Source organism: Dipodomys merriami, unplaced genomic scaffold (genome assembly GCF_024711535.1).
Source record: "Dipodomys merriami isolate MVZ:Mamm:240054 unplaced genomic scaffold, mDipMer1.0.p SCAF_11, whole genome shotgun sequence".
Taxonomy (NCBI): domain Eukaryota; kingdom Metazoa; phylum Chordata; class Mammalia; order Rodentia; family Heteromyidae; genus Dipodomys; species Dipodomys merriami.
Window position 1 is genome coordinate 44,567,234 of NW_027202382.1, and position 21,276 is coordinate 44,588,509.

Sequence of the window (21,276 nt, forward strand, 5' to 3'; positions counted from 1 at the left end):
TCATCCACATAGCCACTTGTCTACCCATGCATTCATCCAGCTGTCTACACATCCATTCATTCATCCAGCCAGCCATTCACACACATACATACACATATTCATCCATCCATCTAGCCATCCATCCATCCAACACCTACAGATCCATTCACCATCCATTAATCTATCCATCCGTCCACCCATTCACCCATCCATGTAGCTACTCGTAATCCACCCACCCATCATCCACCCACGCATCTACACATTCAGCCATACCCATCTACGGTCATCCCTCCATCCTTTTGCCACCTACCTATCCATTTTTCTGTGCACCACTCATCTTTCCACCGTCTCTTCACCCACCTACCATCCATTTATCTATCTGCCTGTGCACGCATTTCTCTGTCTACTCACCGACCACATACCTACCACTCATCCATCCATTTACTCACTCACCTCCCATCTACTACTTACCGCTCATCTATTTATTTATCCATTCGTTTTCCACCCATCCAGTCATCTAGTCATCCTTCCATTTGTTCATACCACTGTCCATCAATTGATTCAACTAATTTATCCCAAATAACTTTCCGTTCTTCTACCATTGAACCTTCCTTCCATTTATACATGCAGGTTCTCAGACATCATCCATCCATCCATCCATCCATTCATCCATCCATCTATCCCACCCATCTAAACACCTATTCCTTCTGCTTTCTGTCTTCTAACTGACCACATTTTTGCACCTGTGCTCTGGGAAAGACTGTGGCACTGAGGCCCTGCCTAGGAAAGACTCAGGGGTGTGCATTCTGGTGACAGGACCAGTAATCAATCATTGCTCATTGTGTAATTGTGGCAAGAGCAAATCAACATACCAGGTTTACATACTGGGGCGCACAGCGAGGTGAGGTGCCTACACAGAGACCTGCTGGGCTCAAGCCCACAGAAACTGCAATCAAAGAGACGGAAAGACTGTGAATCAGAATAAGAGAAGGGGTCCAAGGTGGTGCTGGCGGCCCACTGGAGCCATGAAGGAGGACGGTCTTTATCCTGAGAGCGGGAGGACAGAGGGCAGCCGGGAAGGGGTGAGGGGCTCACACCCTGCAGCTGTGATGGAATCTTCTAGCATCATTCTGCCCAGGAGGGACTTCCCGTAAGATAGTCTCCTTGGAGCCCCCTGCGTGGGGAGGGGTCCCCGAGCCCAAGTTGGCTGTTTCTGCTGTGGCTGAGCCTGTCCCATCAGCAGAAGCCTTTAGTCTCTAGTTCTGGGGGGGGGGGGGAAGGGGGGCACCGAGGCACGGCTGGCTGGGTCCCCATTGCCGGCCCAGGCCTTGGTGTGTGATGTCGCTCCTGCGCGCTCAGCCCATGCCACCCCCCACGGGGCTCAGCTGTGTCCGGTGCCCCCCTCGCCCTGCAGTGCCCCCCCGAATCACGCGGCCTCCCAGCCTGCCAGGCCCCGTCCGGCTTGGTGCCCCCGTCCGGCTGACCTGTAACGCCACTGGTGTCCCCAGCCCCACGCTGGTGTGGCTGAAGGATGGAAAGCCTGTGTCTGCCACGGGGACCCCTGGGCTCCAGGTCAGTGGGGCTGGGCGGGCCTGGCTCGCTGTGCTGGAGTCTCCCCCCCGGTCAGGCCCTGGGAACGGGGCAGGGGGGGGCACTGCCCAGCAGAGATCTAACGCAGTGGGGCTGTGGCTCAAGTGGTAGAGTGCCAGCCTCAAATAAAAAAGCCCAGGAACAGTATCCAGATCCTGAGTTCAAACCCCAGGACTGGCACAGAGAGAGAGAGAGAGGGAGGGGGAGGAGGAGGGGGAGGGAGAGGAAGGAGAGAGAGTGGGAAGATGCTTTTCACAGATGCCAGTTGAAGTTGTCTTGTGGCTACATTAAATGAATGCAAAACAAATAGATGATATCGATTTCAGTGTATTAGTTAATCTAATATTTCTGAGGTTGTTTGTCATAGAAGCAATATAAAGTTCATGAATAAGGCGTTTTTCTTTCTTTTTGGGATTCTTGTTTTTTGGTGCTGGTCTTGGGGCTTGAACTCAGGGCCTGGGCGCTGTCCCTGAGCTTTTGGGTTTTTTTTTGCCCAAGGCTGACTCTCTCCCATGTGAGCCACAGCACCACTTCCATCCACTTCCAGCTTTCTGGGGGTTCTTTGGACTTTGAACCGCGCGCCTCAGAGCTCAGCCTCCTGAGTAGCTGGGATTACAGGCGTGACCACGGCGCCCGGCTTCCTTGTTCTTTTCACACTCACATTGAGCTCTGTTAGGAATGGTGCACTTGCCACGTATCAAGGGGACCCTGGTCACACGTGGGCCGTGGCGCTGTGGCTCTCCGGGTCACAGGGCAGGGTGCCGCGTGGGCACCCCAGGGCGTCCCGGCCCGGCCGTCCGGGTGCGCCTGGCCTCTGGTGCTCTTCCTCATCTCACGGGGATTCCACGTGCCCCGCAGGTCTTCCCTGGGGGCCGGGTCCTCGCGTTGGCCAGTGCTCGGGCATCTGACTCGGGCAGCTACTCCTGCGTGGCTGTGAGCGCCGTGGGCGAGGACCGCAGGGACGTCGTCCTGCTGGTGCACAGTGAGTGTCAGGCCAGGAAGACCGCGAAGATGGGGCGGGGTATCCCCAGAACCTCCAAGCTAGAGAAGAGGCATCCACCCAATCCAGGACTGCCTCCCCGCGGGGCCGGCTACACCCTGGGCCTGTCAGGCTGCACCCGCTCGTGGGTGGCAGGAGCTCAGGGGTCCGGGACGCTGGGGCGGAGCTAGCTAGCGAGGAGGAGGAGACGCCGTGTTCTCCTGGTTCCTGGCTGGATGTGGGGGGGGCGGTATCTGGTCCCCTCTCAGGAAGGCTGTGGTGGCTTTGAGCGTCATGCTGTTGGGGTTCAAACCAGGCCTCTGTGACCTTGTGCTGAACGCTGTGCTCCTGAATAATTGGGGAAGACCAGGCCCCGCCTTCAGGTTGCCATGGTGATTCACTGAGCTAGCTCGGCAGCCTGGAAGCTTGCTGCTGATGGTAGTTCCTCCAGTGGGTTTTGAGTGTGTGTGTGTGGGGGGGGGGGTCCTGGGACTCGAACTCGGGGCCTGGTGCTGCCAATGAGCTGTTGGCACTCTACTACACTCTGTGGCACTCTCCACTTTTGGCTCTTTTGGGTGGTTAATTTGCGATCAGAATCTCAGAGACTTTCCTGCCCAGGCTGGCTTTGAACCTCTGTCCTGAGTAGCTGGGATGACAGGCGTGAGCCACCCGTGCCCAGCCCCTCCACTGGGTTTTTATGGGGATCTAGAAGAGCCCGGGGAAGTGTTGCGACCAGGGTACGACACGTTCACCTCGATTTTTCTCTTTCCTGGGGCAGCACTCCCACGGCAGCCCCACGAGGCAGGGACTTCCTTTATCCCCATTCTACACATGAGGAAACAAGGCTCAGGGTGGTTGAACCCCATCTGCGGGGTGGTTCCACCAGGGTGAGCGGTCGATGGGGTCGCAGGACCCCCATCCAGGAACTCTGATCCCAGACACTACGTTCTTAACCACTGAGCTCCACAGGGTGCTTGTACCTGGGGCACAAAGGTAGTTCTGGGGCCTGCCTTTAATTGTATATATATACACGTGTTATTATATGCTATGTATACCTACACGTGTGTATGTATGTTATATATGTGTGTGTGTCTGTGTTACTGTGGCCTTTTTAAAATTTAGTCATTGTTGATCACCACAGACTCAGGTACAGTGATGAGAAATAGCAGAAGCCGGGCGCCTGTGATCACCCCTATAATCCCAGCTACTCAGGAGGCTGGTATCTGAGAAGTGAGGCTCGAAGCCAGCCGGGGCAGGAACATCTGTGAGACTCTTGTCTCCAGTTAACCAGCAACAAAAAACAAAAAAACCGCAAGTGGAGCTGCAGATCGAGTAGTAGCATGAGCCTTGAACAGAAAAAGCTCAGAGATAGCATCCAGGTCCTGAGTTCAAGCCCTAGCACAAGAGGGGGGAGAAATCCCGAGAGCCATGTCTCTGTGATTGTCACTAAGTGGTTTGGAGAATCCCAGGTCAGGACGACTCCCCTCCCCCCCCAGCTCCATTCAGCCGCCCCAGCTTGAGCCTCCTTTTAGAGTTGGACTGTGAGGTCATGTAGGTGGGAGAAGGTGGAGGCTGAGGGCTGAAGGCTGGGGGCTGGAGGCTGGGGACAGCCTCATCTTAACTCTTGACTCCATCACGGGGAGTTGCTCCTGTCGGTCAGCCGTGGGCAGCGGGCAGCCCCGGGGGTGGCCAGCCCTGCGGACCCCACCCCCATGCTGAGAATGTCCTCCCGGCCTCCCACACAGTGCCCCCCAGCATCCTCGAAGAAGAGGTGAACGTGTCTGTCGTGGTCAACCAGTCAGTGGCCCTGGAGTGCCAGAGCCGCACCGAGCCCCCTCCCGAGCTGAGCTGGCGGAAGGACGGGAGGCCCCTGGAGCCTCGGCCCGGCCTCCGGCTGTCCCAGGACAAGACCCTGCTGGAGGTTCGAGGCCACCCTGCTGACTGACCCGGCCTCCTCCTAGAGGGAGGTCCTGGGCAGGGCCCCGCTTCTTACGAGCGTCTGTTTAGCTCTGTAGGACAGGGACAGGGACAGGTCAGAGCCCCCACCCCCAAACCTGGGTCTCCCAGCCCTGAGCCCAGCCTGCTGACCCCCCCCCAAGCCACAGCACAGCCTCAGAGTTCACCACCAAAGCCCAGGGCAGCCGCCCATCCTCCACTCCGCACATTCTCTTCCAGTCTGCAATGCTGGCCTTCCACAGCTCCTGGAAAGGTCCTGGCCAGCACGGGGTCAGCCCGGCATGGCCCGGGTGTGGGTCTAGGCCGGGGGCAGGTTCATGGGCAAGGCCTGCCTACTGCAGGCATTGGCTTCTGGAAACTTCCTGGTGTGGTGGGAGGTTGCCCTTGTACACACACACACACACACACACACACACACACACACACACACACACACACACACACACACACACACACACACACACACACACACACACACACACACACACACACACACACACACACACACACACACACACAGTTCCAGGTAGGAGGAGGGGGCTCAGCGAGGTTAAATGAGGTGCAGTGGGGACATGCGCTGGGCGGGGTGACCCGTCTCCACTCCCGGCTGACAGACCATCTTTGCTCCGGGCCAGGTGGGCAGGGCGGAGCCCGGGGACGCCGGCCTCTACACCTGCGAGGCCCTGAACCAGGCCGGCCGCTCCGGGAAACACTTCCACCTCAACGTCTGGGGTGAGGCGTGGCCCGGGGCCCCCCGGGGAGGAGCGCGCCCAGCGGGACCCTAGCACGCAGCCCCTGCGGGACCCCAGCATGCAGCCCCTGCCGGCACGGCCTCACCCCTGCTCTGCCTCAGCACCCCCAGGGTTCCCGGAGCGGGAGACACGCACCCTGACTGTGAGCGAGGGCCACCCCGCCAGGCTGACCTGTGACTGCCAGGGGGTCCCCTTCCCCAACATCTCCTGGAGGAAGGACGGTAGGACGCCGCCTCCGCCCGCCAACCGCGCTGCCCGGCGTGCCCAGCCACCCCGTCCCCACAGAGCCGGCGGGGGCTCTCAGAGCTCCAGCCTCCTGGCCTCACTTCAGAGCCCCTGCCGGGAAGCTGCCCTGGTCCCAACAGGGTGGGGTCCCTCTGTGTGGTCACCCCCTGCTTCCCCCCACCCAAGCCCTTCCATGCTGCTCCCCCAGGAGTCTAAGCCCCACTTAGTCCCTGCCAAGTTCCAAGGAACAAAGTAAATGCTCAGCCAACATCCAGAATTCACGTAACCCATATCCATGCAGGCCCTGCTCTGTCCAGTGGTGGACAAAACAGACCCATCCCCACCCCCGGGCCTCATCCGGGGTCACGCTGTCCTTGTCTGTCCTCGGCCCTTGCTGGGTGTCGGCTCTGGGTGCCTGTGTCGCTCCCAAGGAGAAATGAGACAGGCCCAGACCTGAGTGGGACTCTGCAGGACACTTGTGGGCAGTTGTGTCATGGAGACAAGTCTGGGGGGGGGTGGGGGGTCATGGACTCACACCTGGAGGACAATCAGGAGTTGAAATGAGCAGGTGAAGGACAGCTGTTGGTGGTGGGCGGGCCGTGGCCCGCGCCATGCCCTGGGTGGGGCTCTTCTCTCTTCCCAGGTCAGCTCCTGCCCGGGGAGGGGCCCGGCCTGGAGTCCGTGCTGGCCGTGGGGCGGATGCTGTACCTGGACCGGGTGCGGCCAGCCCACGAGGGGACGTACACCTGCGAATGCAGGAACGCGGCGGGGACCGGAAGGGAGGACCAGAAGCTGGAGGTGCACGGTGAGCCACGCTGGGGCCTGGCTGGGAGCTAGGCAATCCCCGCCCCTCCCAGGCAGCAGGCCTCACACAGGCAGGGCAGGCCTCACACAGGCAGGGCAGGCCTCACACAGGCAGGGCAGGCCCCTCCGCCTGCAGGGTGGTTCCACCAGCGTGAGCGGTCGATGGGGTCGCAGGACCCCCATCCACCTCCCGCCCGCCTCCCACAGCCCTGGGGAGAAATCTCCTCTTTCTGTGGTTGAAAACATGAAAGCAGTGTAGGTTGATGATGCAGCTCCTCCAGGTCACAGAATCTTAAACTGCCTTGTGCTTTTCTGGTGCTGATGAAGTTAAACATTGGGGTCTCATCAAAATCATGCTAGAAAATAAATCCCAGGGGCCTGGGAAGAAGATGGCTCAGTGGTAGAGGGCCTAACTTGCATGCATGAGGCCCTGGGTTCGATTCCTCAGCACCACATACACAGAAAAAGCTGGAAGTGGTGCTGTGGTTCAAGTGGTAGAGCACTAGCCTTGAGCTGAAGAGCTCAGGGACAGCGCCCAGGCCCAGAGTTCAGGCCCCATGACCAACAAAAAAAGAAAGAAAAGAAATCCCAGAAGAGCACCAGGCAGCTGCTTAGAAGAGACCCCCCCCCCCACAGAGAAGCCTCCACCCCCCACCAGTCCCAGCAGCCATTTGGCTCTCAGAAAGAAGCCTGTCTTATTTCTTCTTGCTCTTGAGGGGCTGGGTGGGGGAGTATGCCATTACTGGGGTTTGACCTCTGGGCCTCGTACTCAACATTTTATGCTTGAGGCTGATGCTTTACTACTTGATCCACACCTCCAGTCCTGGCTCCTTTTTTAAAACAAATTAATTGGAGATAATCATCTCTTGGATTTGTCTCCTCTGGCTGGCTTGAACTTCAATCCTCAATCTCAACCTTCTGAGTAGCTAGAATTACAGGCGTGAGCCGCTAGCACCGGCTAAGCCTATGGTTTTGAGAAAGAAAAAACACACAAAGCTGGAAGGGCATGCTGGGGGCTGCTCCCCAAGGGCAGACCTAACTGGACCCCCAGGGTCAAAGAGGAGAGGCTGGGGTGCTGTTCTGTTCCCATCCTAGGGAGTCAAAGGCACAGAGAAGATGAGGTTACCTGACTGAGCTCACAGCCAATGAGAGCAAGGGACAACCCAGGCCTGAGTGGCGATGTAGCTATCCAGTGACTTGTGCCAGCCAGAACTTGGCTCTGGTGACTCTGACTACTTTCCCTAACTTGCTTCTCGCCACCCCCAGTCCCTCCCCAGATCGCTGGCACTGAGGAGCCGTTTACGCAGGTCTCTGTGGCCCGAGACAAGGAAGCTATCCTGGAATGCAATGCCACAGGAAGGCCCCTGCCCACCGTGGCATGGGAGAAGGATGGCCACCCTATAAAGGCCAAGCCTGGCCTATGGCTGCGGAACCAGGGCCAGAGCCTGCATGTAGAACATGCACAAGAGGCGCACGCTGGGCACTACCTTTGTGTGACCGAGAATGTGGCCGGCAGGGCTGAGAGGAGGTTCAAGCTCTCTGTGCTAGGTGAGGACCCATGGCCGGGAGGGCAGGGATGGTTTGATCACCTGGCAGTGTCCTTAGGACTTGTGGTTGGGGAGAGCAGGGATGGCTCAATCTCCAGGCAGGGTCCTCAGGCTGCACTCCTGGGACCCCTGTTCTTCCTGGAGTCATGTCAAAGGTGAGAGCTGCTGTCAGGGCCACCACCAACACAGGTCTCCAAATTAGAAACAGCCCCAAATATCTCTAATTTTCCCCATCCTGCTTCCTCCTTTTCCCCTCCCTCCCTCCCTCCCTCTCTCCTACTTTTCTTTCCTTCATTCTGCTTTCTTCTTTGTTTTCTTCCTCTCTCCTTCTCCATTTCTCTTTTTTCCACCCTCCTACCTTCCTTATTTTTTTCTCTCCTCCATTCTGTCTCTTTCCTTTCTTCCTATCCTTTCTCCCACAGTTACTTTTTCTGCCTCTGTTCCTGGCAGTCTGCTTCAGCATGGCTGGGTGATGTGATGGAAGATTCAGGGTCTGCACACTATAGAAGAAGGTCAGGGCTGCCTCCTGAAGGGGCAAGGTGACCTTGGGGTTGGTTAGGAGTCTGGGGGCCAGCCCCATCATTTCTGAACTTCTCCTGCAGGGCTGGAGTCAGCTTCAGGGTAAAGATGGGGTGTGGTAAAGGGAGATGAGCAGGCTGGTTTCGGGGGGGGGGGGTGTTTCTTACCAGGCTCCAGCCTCTCTGGCATCCTGAGCCTTCCCTGTCCAGTCTTCCCGTGGTAGACTGTCCCACCCCAGTGTGGACGGGGTCATTTCCTGTCTACGCAGTTTGGGGAGTGCATTTGGACTCAGCTTTGTAGCCATTTCAGCCTCAATGCTGGGCTTTTGCTCCATGCCAGGCACAGGTCTAAGCACTCTTACACACATTCTTATTGAATCCTTCAAGCATCCCTCCGAAGAGTTTGGGGAATCAGAGGTCCCACAGTACCCAGCCAGTGGCTAGCATTCCCTCCTTGGGGGGGGGGGTCACGGGCTCCGTGGATGCACCTCTGGTTTTGTTGCTGCCCAGACCCTTCCGCAGGGCTGCGGGTCCTTGGGTTGGGACGGGCAGGAGGCCACCGTCCTCTCTGCACCCCGGACATGGCTCTTTTGCTGGTTCTAGTTCCCCCAGAGCTCACTGGAGACTCCGACCCGCTGGCCAATGTCACTCCCGCCTTACACAGCCCCCTGACTCTGCTCTGTGAAGCCACAGGGATCCCGCCCCCCGAGGTCCGCTGGTTCCGAGACGGGGTGCCCATCAGCCCAGGGGAGGGCACCTATCTCCTGGCAGGTAAGATCCCACCCAGGACCGGCTCTCTGGAGTTCAGCTTAGCCCCGTCTATACCCTTTACTTGTCCATGATCTCTGGCCCTCAGCTACCAGCCTGGTGTACTGACATTCGAGTAGCTGGTCCCCAAAACGCTGGTCAGTGAGATGCTGGGGGTGGGGTGGGGCGGTTAGATTCAAGCCCCCCTCTTGGACACACACATAGAACATTTGCATGGTAAAAGTTCCGAGAGGCCAGGTGCCCGTGGCTCACGCCTGGAATCCTAGCTACTCAGGAGGCTGAGATCCAAGGATCAAGGTTCAAAGCCAGCCCAGGCAGGAAAGTCTGTAGAATTCTTACCTCCAATCAACCACCAGAAAACCAGAAGTGGCGCTGTGGCTCAAGTGGTAGAGCGCTACCCTTGAGCTGAAGAGCTGAGGGACAGCGCCCAGGCCCAGAGAGCAAGCCCCATGACCGACAAAAAAAAGTTCTGAGAAGTCCTGCAGCTAAAACAAGTTCTCTTAGCCCCTCTGAAGCATCCCATAAACCAATAACATACTTTTGGGACTGCTCATCTAAGCATTTAATCTGAGTATTTATCCTCACAGGATTGTGATAGTTATGGCTGGGAAACAAATGGGAAAACTGAGGCAGCATCCCATGTAAATGTCTTGGGCACTTCAATCTTGTTCCCTGCACCCCACATGGAATGGCAAATGTGTTTGCTCACACATCATTCCTAACACTTGATAGGGTTTTCCAGGTACGTTGTACAGCTCTGAACTCAGAGACCGCAGAAAAGGGAATGGCATTCAATTAGTGATGTCTGCCCTGGGTGTAGAAATAACAGTAATGCTATGTGTGCTGTGTACTTGTGCTCTCCAGGCTGATCCCGGATGACCCCATAGATCCTCTGAAGGAAGATAGTTCGCTCTCTGAGGTGCTTAGGAGAAGAAAGCCTTTCTCTGTGCCTGCCAGTAGAACGGGGATCTGAAGTAGATCAGAACTACATAGCCTGTTGCTATCCTTTTAACTCCAGCCAGTCCCAGAGCCATTCGTGGGCAGGATGTTCGTGCTAGATGAGGATCCTCAGCTTGATTCTAACACATGTGCTCCATCCATTTCCTGACCCCGTTGGGCCTCAGTTTCCTCACTTGAGGAACAGAACACTGTGGGAGGCAGACACTCACAGATCTGGTTAGAATGCTCTTGTGGTGGGCAGGCAGAGCTGACCAGAGCCCTGAGGAGCCCATGCGCGCCCTCCTCCCCCAGGTGGCTGGATGCTGCGTCTGGCAGAGGTGCGGGAGGCGGACGGAGGCCTCTACTCCTGCCTGGCCCGCAGTGACGCCGGGGAAGCGCGGAGGAACTTCAGCGTGGAGGTCCTGGGTATGCGGCGGCCCCGGCTCGCTGAGTGCCCGACATCCTTGCCCTTTCTGGGGAGCTTCTGGGCAGGCAGAGGAGGAAGAGAAACCCAGCTTTGTCCCCTTTGCCTCATCTAACACCTCTGCTCTGTGAAACAGCTAAGGGAGGGCACCCTGGCCTTGAGTTCAAGCCTGAGTATCAGCATGCACGCACGCCCAGGTGCACGCGCGCGCGCGCGCACACACACACACACACACACACACACACACACACACACACACACACACACACACACACACACACCACTTCTACTCTAAAGCTACCACGGAACTTTCTAGAAACTGCAGGAACTAACCCACAGTGGAAGGGGCAGATATTCTCTCCACACCACCACACCACCTTGTCTGATCAGGGCCATGACTCAGGGGCACTGGGGTCCTCCCTTGCCAGGCAGCAAATGATAGATAGGGAAACTGAGGCACGGGAAATGAGATTGCTGGTTCTCCACTTCCGGCGGTGCCGGTGCCGGTGCCAGTGGCTGTCTGTCTTCTGCTTCTCCCAGTGCCTCCCAGTCTTGAGAAGGAGGACGTGCAGGAGGTGGTGACGGTGATGGAGGGACGGACGGCTCAGCTCACGTGCAACGCCACAGGTCAGGGCTGCGCAGGGTGGGAAGATAGCCGGGAACCCCACCCATCACCCCAGCCTGCTGCTCCCTGTCCTACATCTGACCCCCACCCTAGGTCTCTGCTCGTCTGTACTTGCTTTCTCTCTGTCCCAAACACTCCTCTAGTCCTTCCTTTCCTGAGCACAATGCAGCTTCCAGAACATTCCACAGAGACTCCTTGCCTAGCCCCTCAGATCTAGCAAGCTCCCTCCATAGTACCCCTGTGGAACCAGGATTTTCTGTCCCAGTATTGGCCGTGGAGGACCACAATGGCTTACGAGGACTGCTGAGCTCCTTGGGGACCAGGCTCATTGGTCACCATTGTTTCCACAGTGGCAGAATAGCTTCCCATTCATGCTAGTGGGTGACGGGTGGCTAAGTGGCTACACAGGTAGACGGATGGATAAATAGATGAATGGATGGGTGGTGGATGGATGATGGGTGGTGGGTGAATGGATGGATAAATGGATGGATGGTGGTTGGCAGATGAATAGATGGATAGTGGTCGTAGATGGTTGGTGGATGGATGGACAGATGGAGAAATAGATGGTGGGTGGTGCTTGGAAAAGTATATGGATGGTGGACAGATCAATTAATGCATGGATGGTGGATCAAGGATGGATGGTGGATCAATGGACTGGTGAAAAATATTGATGGATGGGTGCATGGATGGATGATGGGTAGTGGATGGATGGTGGTTGGTGGATGGGTGCAGAGATGGATAATGGATGGTGCTGGGAGGGCATGTGGATGGTGGGTAGATTGATAAATGGACAGATGGATGGTGTATCAGTGGATGGAGAACTGATGGATTGATGAAAATAATGGTGGATGATGGATTGTGAATGGATGGATAGTGGATGGATGATGGATGGATGGTGATTGGTAGATGGGTGGGTGGTGAATGTATAGTGGATGGATGGATAGATGAGTGGATGGTAGATGGATGGATAAATGGTAGGTGAATGGTGGATGGGTGGTGAATGGATGGATGGTGGGTAGACTCATTGATAATGATTGGATGATGAATAGATGGTGATTGGTAGAGGAACAGATGGATAAATGGATGGATGATGGTGGATGGATGGTAGATGGGTAAATGGATGGATGGATAATGGTGGATGGATGGATGATGGTGGGTGGGTTGATGGATGGATGGATGGATGATGGTGGGTGGGTGGAGGGATGGAAGGATGGATGTGTTGAGTCTTCGTCCGTCCCACGAAAGACGGTCTGAGGAAAGGTAAGTGCAGCGCTCACCCGTTCCCCAGCCTCCCTCAGCCCGGGAGACAATCAGACACAGTGGGGAGCCAAATCCAGCAGGTAGAAAACTCCTTTATTAACAGAGAGCAGCCCTTTGTAAAGCCAAAAAGGGCGGGTGGCATGGCAGGGGAGGAAGAGCAACCAATCACTGTCAAGGTCACACCCTATCATGCACCGAAGCCTTCACAGGCTGGTTAGGCACTGATTGTAAGGCAAATTGGGCTTTGCCCACTCTACTCCCTCTCAGTGCCATCTTTGCTGCCCATGTGCTCTACAGTAAATTGGACTCTGCCCATTCAACTCCCTCTCAGCGCCATCTTTGCTGTCCATGTGCTCTGCATGGATGGATGATGGTGGGTGGATGGATGGATGGATGGATGATGATGGACGGTTGGATGGATGGATGATGGTGGGTGGATGGGTGGATGGATGATGGTGGATGGATGGATGGATGGATGATGACGGATTGGTGGATGGATGGATGATGGTAGATGGATAGATGGATGATGATGGATGGGTGGATGGATGGATGGATGATGATGGATGGATGGATGATGGTGGATGGGTGGATGGATGGATGATGGTGGATGGATGGATGGATTTCGGATGGATGATGGTGGATGGATGGATGATGATGGATGAGTGGATGGATGGATGGATGATGGATGATGGTGGATGGGAGGTGGATGATGTTTGGTGGATGGATGGATGGATAATGGGTGGGTAGATGGATGATAGTGGATGGATGGATGATGATGGGTGGATGGATGGATGATGGTGGATGGATGATGGTGGATGGATGATGGTGGATGGATGGGTGATGACGGATGGGTGGATAGATGGATGATGGTGGATGGATGGGTGGATGATGATGGATGGGTGGATGGATGGATGGATGGATGATGGTGGATGGGACATGGATGATGTTTGGTGGACGGATGGATGGATGGATGATGGTGGGTGGGTGGATGGATGGATGGATGATGATGGATGGATGGATGATGATGGATGGGTGGATGGATGGATGGATGATGGATGATGGTGGATGGGACATGGATGATGTTTGGTGGATGGATGGATGGATAATGGATGCATGCATTTGTGGGTGTGTGAATAGATGGAAGGATTAACTTGCGACTCTGTTTTCCCGTCTGCACCAAGCCATCTCTGCCACGCCCCAGGAGGGAAAGGGCAAGCAAACACCAGAGGCCCAGCCCAGGGTCCACGTCTGCTTCTTGCTGTGCTCTGGGATGAGATGGCAGCCAGAGGCGGGAGCAGCCACCGAGTTCTGCGTCCGCCTGGCCACCACCTGCCGAATGGCCTCATCCTCCCCTTTGCCCAACAGGCCGCCCACTGCCCAAGATCACATGGTTCAAAGATGGCCGGCCCCTGGCTGGTGGAGATGCCCATCTCTTCTCCCCGGACGGAGCCCTCCTACAGGTCCTCCAGGCCAACCTGTCCAGTGCCGGCCACTACTCCTGCATCGCTGCCAACGCCGTGGGGGAGAAGACCAGGCATGTCCAGCTCCGTGTCCTAGGTGAGCTCTGAGGCATGCCCTGCCCACCCTGGTGCTGGCGGGGACTCCCCACGGAGCACACCCCTGCCCTCCGTGGACCTCTCCAAGTACAGCCAGGACATTTATAGCAGCTCAACTAACTATGTCTCACGAGTTCTGTGGAACAGGTGTTTGTCGCCGGCGGAGCTTTGAGGCCTCCAGAGGGGATGTGGCTCATGCCAGGGCCCAACGTGGTGGGCCACGGCCCATGCTCTGGGGGCATGGGTTTAGGGACATCCTCAGATCCCCCTCCACTGCAGTAACAAAACTCCAGCGGAAGCAGCTGACCCATGCTTTCAGGGGCTTCTGTTCCCCGTCATTGGGCTCTGTGGGGTCAGGGAAGAAGGACCCAGAACAAAACATAGCCCCCAGGACTGTGAGCCACCACCACCACCACACTTCCCCCAGTGAGCCTCTTCCTCCAGAACTTTCCAAGACCTTGGAAGGAGAGCTGGGGCTCATGAGGGCAGAGCATCAGCCTTGAGCACAAAGCTAAGCAAGAGTATGAGGCCCTGAGTTCAAGCCCCAGTACTGGCACAAGCGATCCCAGAACTTTCCAATAGTGCCACCCAGTTAGGAATCAGTCCATCAGTGGATTTGGCTAGTTCAACTGATGACGGATGGATGACAGAGCCCTTCTGATGCAGCCACCAGCGGGTTCCAAGCCCTCTACACTAGGCCAAAGCAAAGGGTTCCCACAGGGGCTGAGAAGGAAAGCGGGGGACCCACTCTGGCTTCCTCTGGCACAGCTAACGAGAAGCCCAACAGAGCCACGAGGCTCTGCTTCTGGGAGCAGGCGCTGAGTACCCTGGCGACGGTGGGAAATGCTTTCGCTTCCCCTGCAGTGCCTGCTGCTTGACGGTAGAAAGCTGCGGCTCTGGACATCCAAACCCAAGTCCAGACCTAGCTGTGCCTGCCATGCCTGGCTTCCACGGTGCCTCAGTTTCTCCTCCGGAAAACAGAGATCAGTTGCACAGAGGCTTGGCCCCAGGGTGCTGGGCCCTGGGCCTGGGGCCTGCGCTCACTCATGTCCCCCCCCCAGTGGCCCCCAGCATCCGGGGAGTGACTGAGGACAGTCCTGAGGAAGAGGTGACAGTCACGGTCAACAGCCCCCTCTCCCTGATCTGCGAGGCGCTGGCCTTCCCCTCCCCCAGCATCACCTGGATGAAGGACGGGGCCCCTTTTGAGGCTTCGAGCAACATCCACCTGCTGCCAGGTGAGGGCGCCGGGCTGGGCAGTGGGTGGGAGGGGGCTGGGGACGCAGTGTCAGGGTGAGCCCGCAGCTCAGGGTGACCCTGGCCTGCTGCCCACCCCCTTCCCCTCCCAGGCACCCACGGGCTGCAAATCCTGAACGTCCAGAAGGAGGACGCCGGCCAGTACACCTGTGTGGTCACTAACGAGCTCGGAGAGGCCGTGAAGAATTACCACGTGGAAGTCCTCAGTGAGTCAGGGCCCGGGAAACAGCTGGGCCCGGATCAGAGCCGGGGCCGGAGCCGGAGCCCCTCCGAGACCCTGACTGCCTTCCTGGGCCAGGGCGGGCATCATTCCTCATCATGGGGATGAGGGTGGTATGGACTGGATGCAGTTACCATGGAAACCCACGGTCCTCCCCTCCCCCCCTCCTGGCAAGCCCTCAGCCCAGGGAGCCCCGCCCGAGATCCGCCCAAGCAAACCACCCTCACCTCTGAGCGTCCTCCCGCCGCACCCCGGAGCCCCCCTCACCCCCAGCGGCTCCTCAGACCCCCGTGTGCCTTCCAGTTCCGCCCTCCATCTCCAAAGACGACCCCTTGGGGGAGGCGGGCGTGAAGGAGGTGAAGACCAAGGTGAACAGCAGCCTGGCGCTGGAGTGCGAGTGCTCGGGCATGCCCCTGCCCGCCATCAGCTGGTACAAGGACGGCCGGGTGAGTGCCGGCCCCGGGCATGCCCGCCCGCCTTCATCACCTCTCCATCCACCGTCTGTCTGTGTGTCTGTCTGTATTGTCAGTCATGGGGCTGGAACTCTGGGCCTGGCGCTGTCCCTGAGCTCCTTCACTCAAGGGGAGCGCTCTACCACTTGAGCCACAGCGCCACTTCTGGTTTTTGAATGGTTAATCAGAGATACGAGTCTCGCAGCGACTTTCCTGCCCAGGCTGGCTTTCCACTGCGATCCTCAGATCTCAGCCTCCTGAGCGGCTAGGATGACAGGCCTGAGCCACTGACACCCAGCCTAGCCTTTATTATTTTCAAAAATAAATCCATCTCTGCTAAGCGCAAACATTAAACTGTGTGTGCATATATATATTTAAAAAAAACAACATGTGCTAGAGTTTAAATTCAGGGCCTCAGGTTCACTTCGCTGGCATGTTCCACTGGTACTCTACCACTTGATCCACGTCTCCAGCTCAACTTTTTGCTAGTTAATTGGAGATGAAATAAATTTCATGTAGTATTCTGTCTCAACTGGTTTTGAACCATGATCCTCCAGGTCTCGGGCTCCTGAGTAGCTAGGATGACAGGCGTGAACCACTGGCTTAAGCTGCTTGAGTTTCTGTTTGTTTGTTTTTTACCCAATTCTCTTCCAAGTCTGAAGTCACGTGGATTTGGTTTTCCAAAGTTGTCAGCACAGCCCTACGACCTTGCGCCCTTTTTAGAAGTTACAGCTTGACTTCTTTCTTTCTGATCTCTTCTCCCCTCTCCTCCCTGCCCCCAACTCGTTACCACCCCGTCCCCCCCGCAGCCCGTGACCCCCGACCAGCGGCTCCAGGTCCTGGGGGAGGGGCGGCTGCTCCAGATCCAGCCCACACGTGTCTCCGACTCAGGACGCTACCTGTGCGTGGCCACCAACGTGGCTGGCGAGGATGACCAGGACTTCAGCGTGCTCATCCAGGGTGGGTGGCTGTGCCGTCCAGACGGGGAGACCCACGCTGGCCGCTCCCACGGCAGAGGACGGTGCCCGCCGCTGGCCAGCTGAGGGGCAGAGGGCACGGCCCCCAGGGCTCCATAGCTGGGTGGGAGGCAGGAAGGCCATGTAGAGCAGGAAGTGGCCGGGTTTGGCCGCACAGTGCTTTGGGAAGGACCCGGGGGGACCCCGTCTGGGGTTCCCCTGGTCCTGACGGTGATGGGCTGCGTGGCCGGGGAGGGACACCGCCCCCTCCGAGCCTTAGCCTTGCAGGTGACCTTGGACCTTGCGAGTCTGGCGGCTGATGGTTGTGTGCCTCTGTGCACTAGTAAACCAGGGCAGGTCCAATCTGGGCCACCACTCTTGGGGCAGGAGACCCTCCCAGAAGTTCCCTAGCAACCGCTCAGTAAACACCACCTACACCGGGGGTGGGGGTGGGTGTAAGAAATGCCTTGGAGTGGGCACGGTGGCTCACGCCTGTAATCTCAGCCACTTGGGAGGCTGAGACCAGGAGGACTAGGATTTGAGGCCAGCTTGGGCAGAAAAGTCTGCACAACTCCCATTTCTACATAGCAAAGCCAGACACAGTGGTGCTGTGATTCCAGCTAAACCCACGCTGGGAAGGCTGGAAATAGGCGGATCACAGTTCAGACACATGGCCGGGTGGGAAATGAGACCTTATCTTAAAAATAACCAATGAAAAATGATGTGAGCCTGAGAGAGAGGTCGGGGGGAGAGGAAGGGAGGAGGAGGAGAAGGAGGGAAGGAGGAAGGAAACACGAAGGATGGAAGGGAAGGTCTCAGATGATGTTGCTGCTTCTAGTGCAGTGTGGTAGCCCACAGCCTCTGCCTTCCCTGAGTTTCCTAATGGCTTCATCCCCCCCCCCCGCCAGTGCCCCCCATGTTCCAGAAGGTGAACGAGGCCGGTGCAGATCTTGAGGCCCTGTCCCAGGAGGAAGAGGAGGCCCGGGGTGAGGTGACGGAATTCCGGGAGATCATTGAGAACCACCCGGCCTATCTGTACTGCGACACCAGTGCGGTCCCGCCACCCCAGCTCACCTGGCACCGGGAGGGACGGCCTCTCGCGGCCTCTGACGGCGTCTCTGTGCTGCAAGGTGGGCACTTGGGGCGCTCGCACTCTCTCTCTCTCTGTCTCTCTGCTGCCTGCTGGGCAGCCTTGGGCAGGAAGAGTGACCACTCTGAGCCTTGGCTGGGATGGGCACACAGACTGAACTGTGCTTGCCCAGGACTTGGCCTCCCCTTGACCCGTGAGCCAGCTGGGCGGAGCGGTCAGCCCCACTGACCACACTGACCACGGCACTGTGTCCGGGACTGAGAAGAGCAGGTTCCTCACATTGGAGGAAGGAATGCTTCCGTTCTTGGCTCTGTTGGGTGTTTTTGATCGTCTCCCCGTGCAACCCAGGCCGCCCTGAGCCTCCTGAGCGCTGGGATGACAGGCATGTGCTCCCTGGCTGGGCTGGGGCTCTTGTCCCCGAGCCTCGGCCCCTGTCCTGTGTCCCCGCAGGAGGCCGGGTCCTGCAGATACCCCTGGCGCGGGCGGAGGATGCCGGGAGGTACTCGTGCAAGGCCTCCAACGAGGTTGGCGAGGACTGGATGCACTTCGAGCTGCTGGTGCTGAGTGAGTGGCCGGCCGGGGGGACGGGGCAGGCGCGGCGGCCCAGGGGCCGTCCGTGCAGCTCGCACACTCCAAGGCTCCTAAGGGGGTGGCAAGCCTGGCCAGGAGGAAATGGCTTCAGATTTCAAGTTGGTCCCCTCTTCACTGTGTGGCCCTGAGCAAACCAGAACCCTCTCTGTTCACCCGCATTCCTTGGCTGCATCTAGGCCAGGCTCAAGGGCCTCCCACCCGTGCCTGGCACGGAGGGCTGGCCTCACCGCCACCCGGGCCGCCGGCCAGGCCCCGGCTGCTCCTCACCCCCTCCTCCCCGCCCCCCAGCGCCACCCGTCATCCTGGGTGACACGGAGGAGCTGGTGGAGGAGGTGACGGTCAACGCCAGCAGCACCGTCCGTCTGCAGTGCCCGGCCCTGGGCAACCCGGCTCCCACCATCTCCTGGCTCCAGAACGGGCTGCCTGTCTCCCTGAGCCCGCAGCTCCAGGTCCTGGAGGAGGGGCGGGTCTTGCAGGTGAGGCTGGCCCCGCCCCGCGCGGGCGCCCTGGGACCTCAGTGGACGCAGTCACCCGGGACAGTCCCTCGGGCAGACCACGGGCGAATGGCCCGTGTCCGCTGCAGGCTGTGGGGTCCGGGGCCGCCGCGCCCCCCCCCCCCCGCGCCCGGCCGCACCCCAGCCTCGCGCCCCCCCGCCCCTCAGGTCTCCACGGCAGACGTGGCGGACGCCGGCGGCTACATGTGCGTGGCCGAGAACCAGGCCGGCTCCACAGAGAAGCTCTTCACCCTCCACGTCCAAGGTGAGCGGCAGAGCGGCGGGTGTGGCGGGGTCCCACGGACAGCCCTCGGGGACCCCAACCCTCGGAGCCACCCCCACGGGCAGCCCTCGGGGACCCCAACCCCCGGGGCCACCCCCACGGGCAGCCCTCGGGGACCCCAGCCCCCGGGGCCACCCCCACGGGCAGCCCTCGGGGACCCCAACCCCCGGGGCCACCCCCAGCAGGGGGTGGAGGGCAGCCATGCCCAGGCCTTAGAGCACCATCATTGAGCATTTACTGCGTTCCTGACTGCCAGCCCCCCAGACGTGGTCCTCCTGTGTGGAGGGGGCCGGGTCTGCCCCCTCCCGACACCCCGGTCTGTGCTCTTGGTCTCCGCGTGTTTACGAGCTCATATAGGGGGATAATCGTAGGCTGGGCATGAGCTGCTGCCCGCGCTGTGTAGCGCGGTGCTGTGTGACGCCACAAGCCTGGCGTTCCCGCTCTGATCTCCAAGCTCCAGGAGCTGAGCAAAGGCCCCTGGCGCCCCCCCGGCCCTCTGCTCCCCATCCTCGAGCTTGCTCCTGCCCTCCTTTATCCAGTGCCACCGCGGATCACCGGCCAGAACCCGGAGCAGGTCAGCGCCTTGGTCAACAGCAGCGTTTCCCTGGCCTGCGAGGTCCACGCCCACCCCACCCCCGAGGTCACGTGGTACAGGGACGGCCAGGCCGTCCCCCTGGGCGAAGAGGTTTTCCTCCTGCCTGGTGGGTAAACCGAGTCTGCAGGCTGTGTGGGGAGGGGGGCCTCGGAGCCAGGCCGCTGCCGGTGCGAGGCGCACCTGCCTCCCACAGGCACACACACACTGCGGATGGCGCGGGCGCAGCGGGCGGACGCTGGCCGGTACCTGTGCGACGCCCTCAATGCCGCGGGCCGGGACCAGAAAGCGGTGCAGCTCAGCGTGCTGGGTACGTCCGGGCGGGCGGCTCGGCGTGCTGGGTACGTCCGGGCGGGCGGCTCGGCGTGCTGGGTACGTCCGGGCGGGCGGCGAGGGGCTTGAACTCTGAGCCTGGGCGCTCAAGGTGAGCGCTCTACCACTTGAGCCCCAGCATCACTTCCAGTTTTCTGGTGTTTATTGGAGATCAGGGTCTCATGGACGTTCCTGCCCAGGCTGGCTTGGAACCGTGATCCTCCGATCTCAGCCTCCTAAGTAGCTAGGCTCCCCGCCCACTGTGTGGTGTCTGGGGGTCTCCTGTAGCAGGCTGGGGTGGGGGCGAGGAGGGGGCGGGGAAGGCCGCAGGCCTCACTGGCCCGGCCTGTTCTCAGTGCCGCCCAGCTTCGCACGGGCTCCTGGCAGCGCCCCCGAGGCTGTGCTGGTGCAGGCGGGGGACAAGGCCACCCTGAGCTGTGCCACTGACGCCCACCCGGAGCCCACGGTGACCTGGTACAAGGACCAGGGGCCTCTGGCCCCCACGCAGCGGCTGCAGACTGTGCAGCGCGGACAGACGCTGCAGATCCTGGCGTCGCAGGTGAGGGCAGGGGGCAGCGCGGCGGAGGGACCGGCTTCCTCCAGCCCAGAGGGCCTGGGGTCGGGGGTTGGCAGCTGTGGGATGGGGAGGGGAGGCTGTCCACACAACCTTCCAGGACCTTCTGTCAACCAAGGCTCCCGGGAAGGCCAGAAGATGCCTTCTCCCTGTAGCAGCTCAGACAGGACCTGCACCTTTGGGGAGCCCCTGTCCTGGAGGCTTCTGGAGCCTGGGTCTTTAGGGGCCTCCCAGATGCCACCAGCCCCGCCCCGCCCCGCCCCTCAGCACGGCCTCTTGTGGTCCAGGTTTCGGATAAAGGCGTGTACAGTTGTAAAGTGAGCAACGCCGCGGGGGAGGCCGCGCGGACCTTCGTCCTCACCGTGGAGGGTAAGCTGGAAGGAAGGGAAGGGCTCGGGCGGTGTGCTGCCTCCAGTCCAGCTGGCCGGACTGCTGCGCTGTGAGCCGCTGGTCGCGGGGCCGGGTGCCCCAGCACCGGGGGAAGGAACGCTAAGACACCATCCAATCCTGCCCTGAGCCCTGCAGCCCCCCGTCCC

The 21,276-nt window shown here is 59.1% G+C and overlaps 1 protein-coding gene across 1 annotated transcript in view; it reads left to right on the plus strand.

The window, feature by feature from the left end:
- The window catches only part of Hmcn2 (hemicentin 2), a 116,246-nt gene that overhangs the window by 57,672 nt on the left and 37,298 nt on the right, over nt 1–21,276 (plus strand). The window contains exons 39-61 of the mRNA XM_070005148.1: nt 1,394–1,551; nt 2,428–2,551; nt 4,294–4,469; nt 5,140–5,236; nt 5,358–5,477; nt 6,125–6,286; nt 7,552–7,833; nt 8,954–9,121; nt 10,370–10,483; nt 11,022–11,108; nt 13,732–13,923; nt 14,984–15,157; nt 15,269–15,382; nt 15,700–15,842; nt 16,658–16,808; nt 17,713–17,934; nt 18,345–18,458; nt 18,774–18,961; nt 19,148–19,244; nt 19,802–19,963; nt 20,051–20,164; nt 20,523–20,725; nt 21,028–21,109. Of these exons, the coding sequence (XP_069861249.1) occupies nt 1,394–1,551; nt 2,428–2,551; nt 4,294–4,469; nt 5,140–5,236; nt 5,358–5,477; nt 6,125–6,286; nt 7,552–7,833; nt 8,954–9,121; nt 10,370–10,483; nt 11,022–11,108; nt 13,732–13,923; nt 14,984–15,157; nt 15,269–15,382; nt 15,700–15,842; nt 16,658–16,808; nt 17,713–17,934; nt 18,345–18,458; nt 18,774–18,961; nt 19,148–19,244; nt 19,802–19,963; nt 20,051–20,164; nt 20,523–20,725; nt 21,028–21,109 (3,444 nt within the window). The remainder of the gene's footprint in view (nt 1–1,393; nt 1,552–2,427; nt 2,552–4,293; nt 4,470–5,139; nt 5,237–5,357; nt 5,478–6,124; nt 6,287–7,551; nt 7,834–8,953; nt 9,122–10,369; nt 10,484–11,021; nt 11,109–13,731; nt 13,924–14,983; nt 15,158–15,268; nt 15,383–15,699; nt 15,843–16,657; nt 16,809–17,712; nt 17,935–18,344; nt 18,459–18,773; nt 18,962–19,147; nt 19,245–19,801; nt 19,964–20,050; nt 20,165–20,522; nt 20,726–21,027; nt 21,110–21,276) is intronic.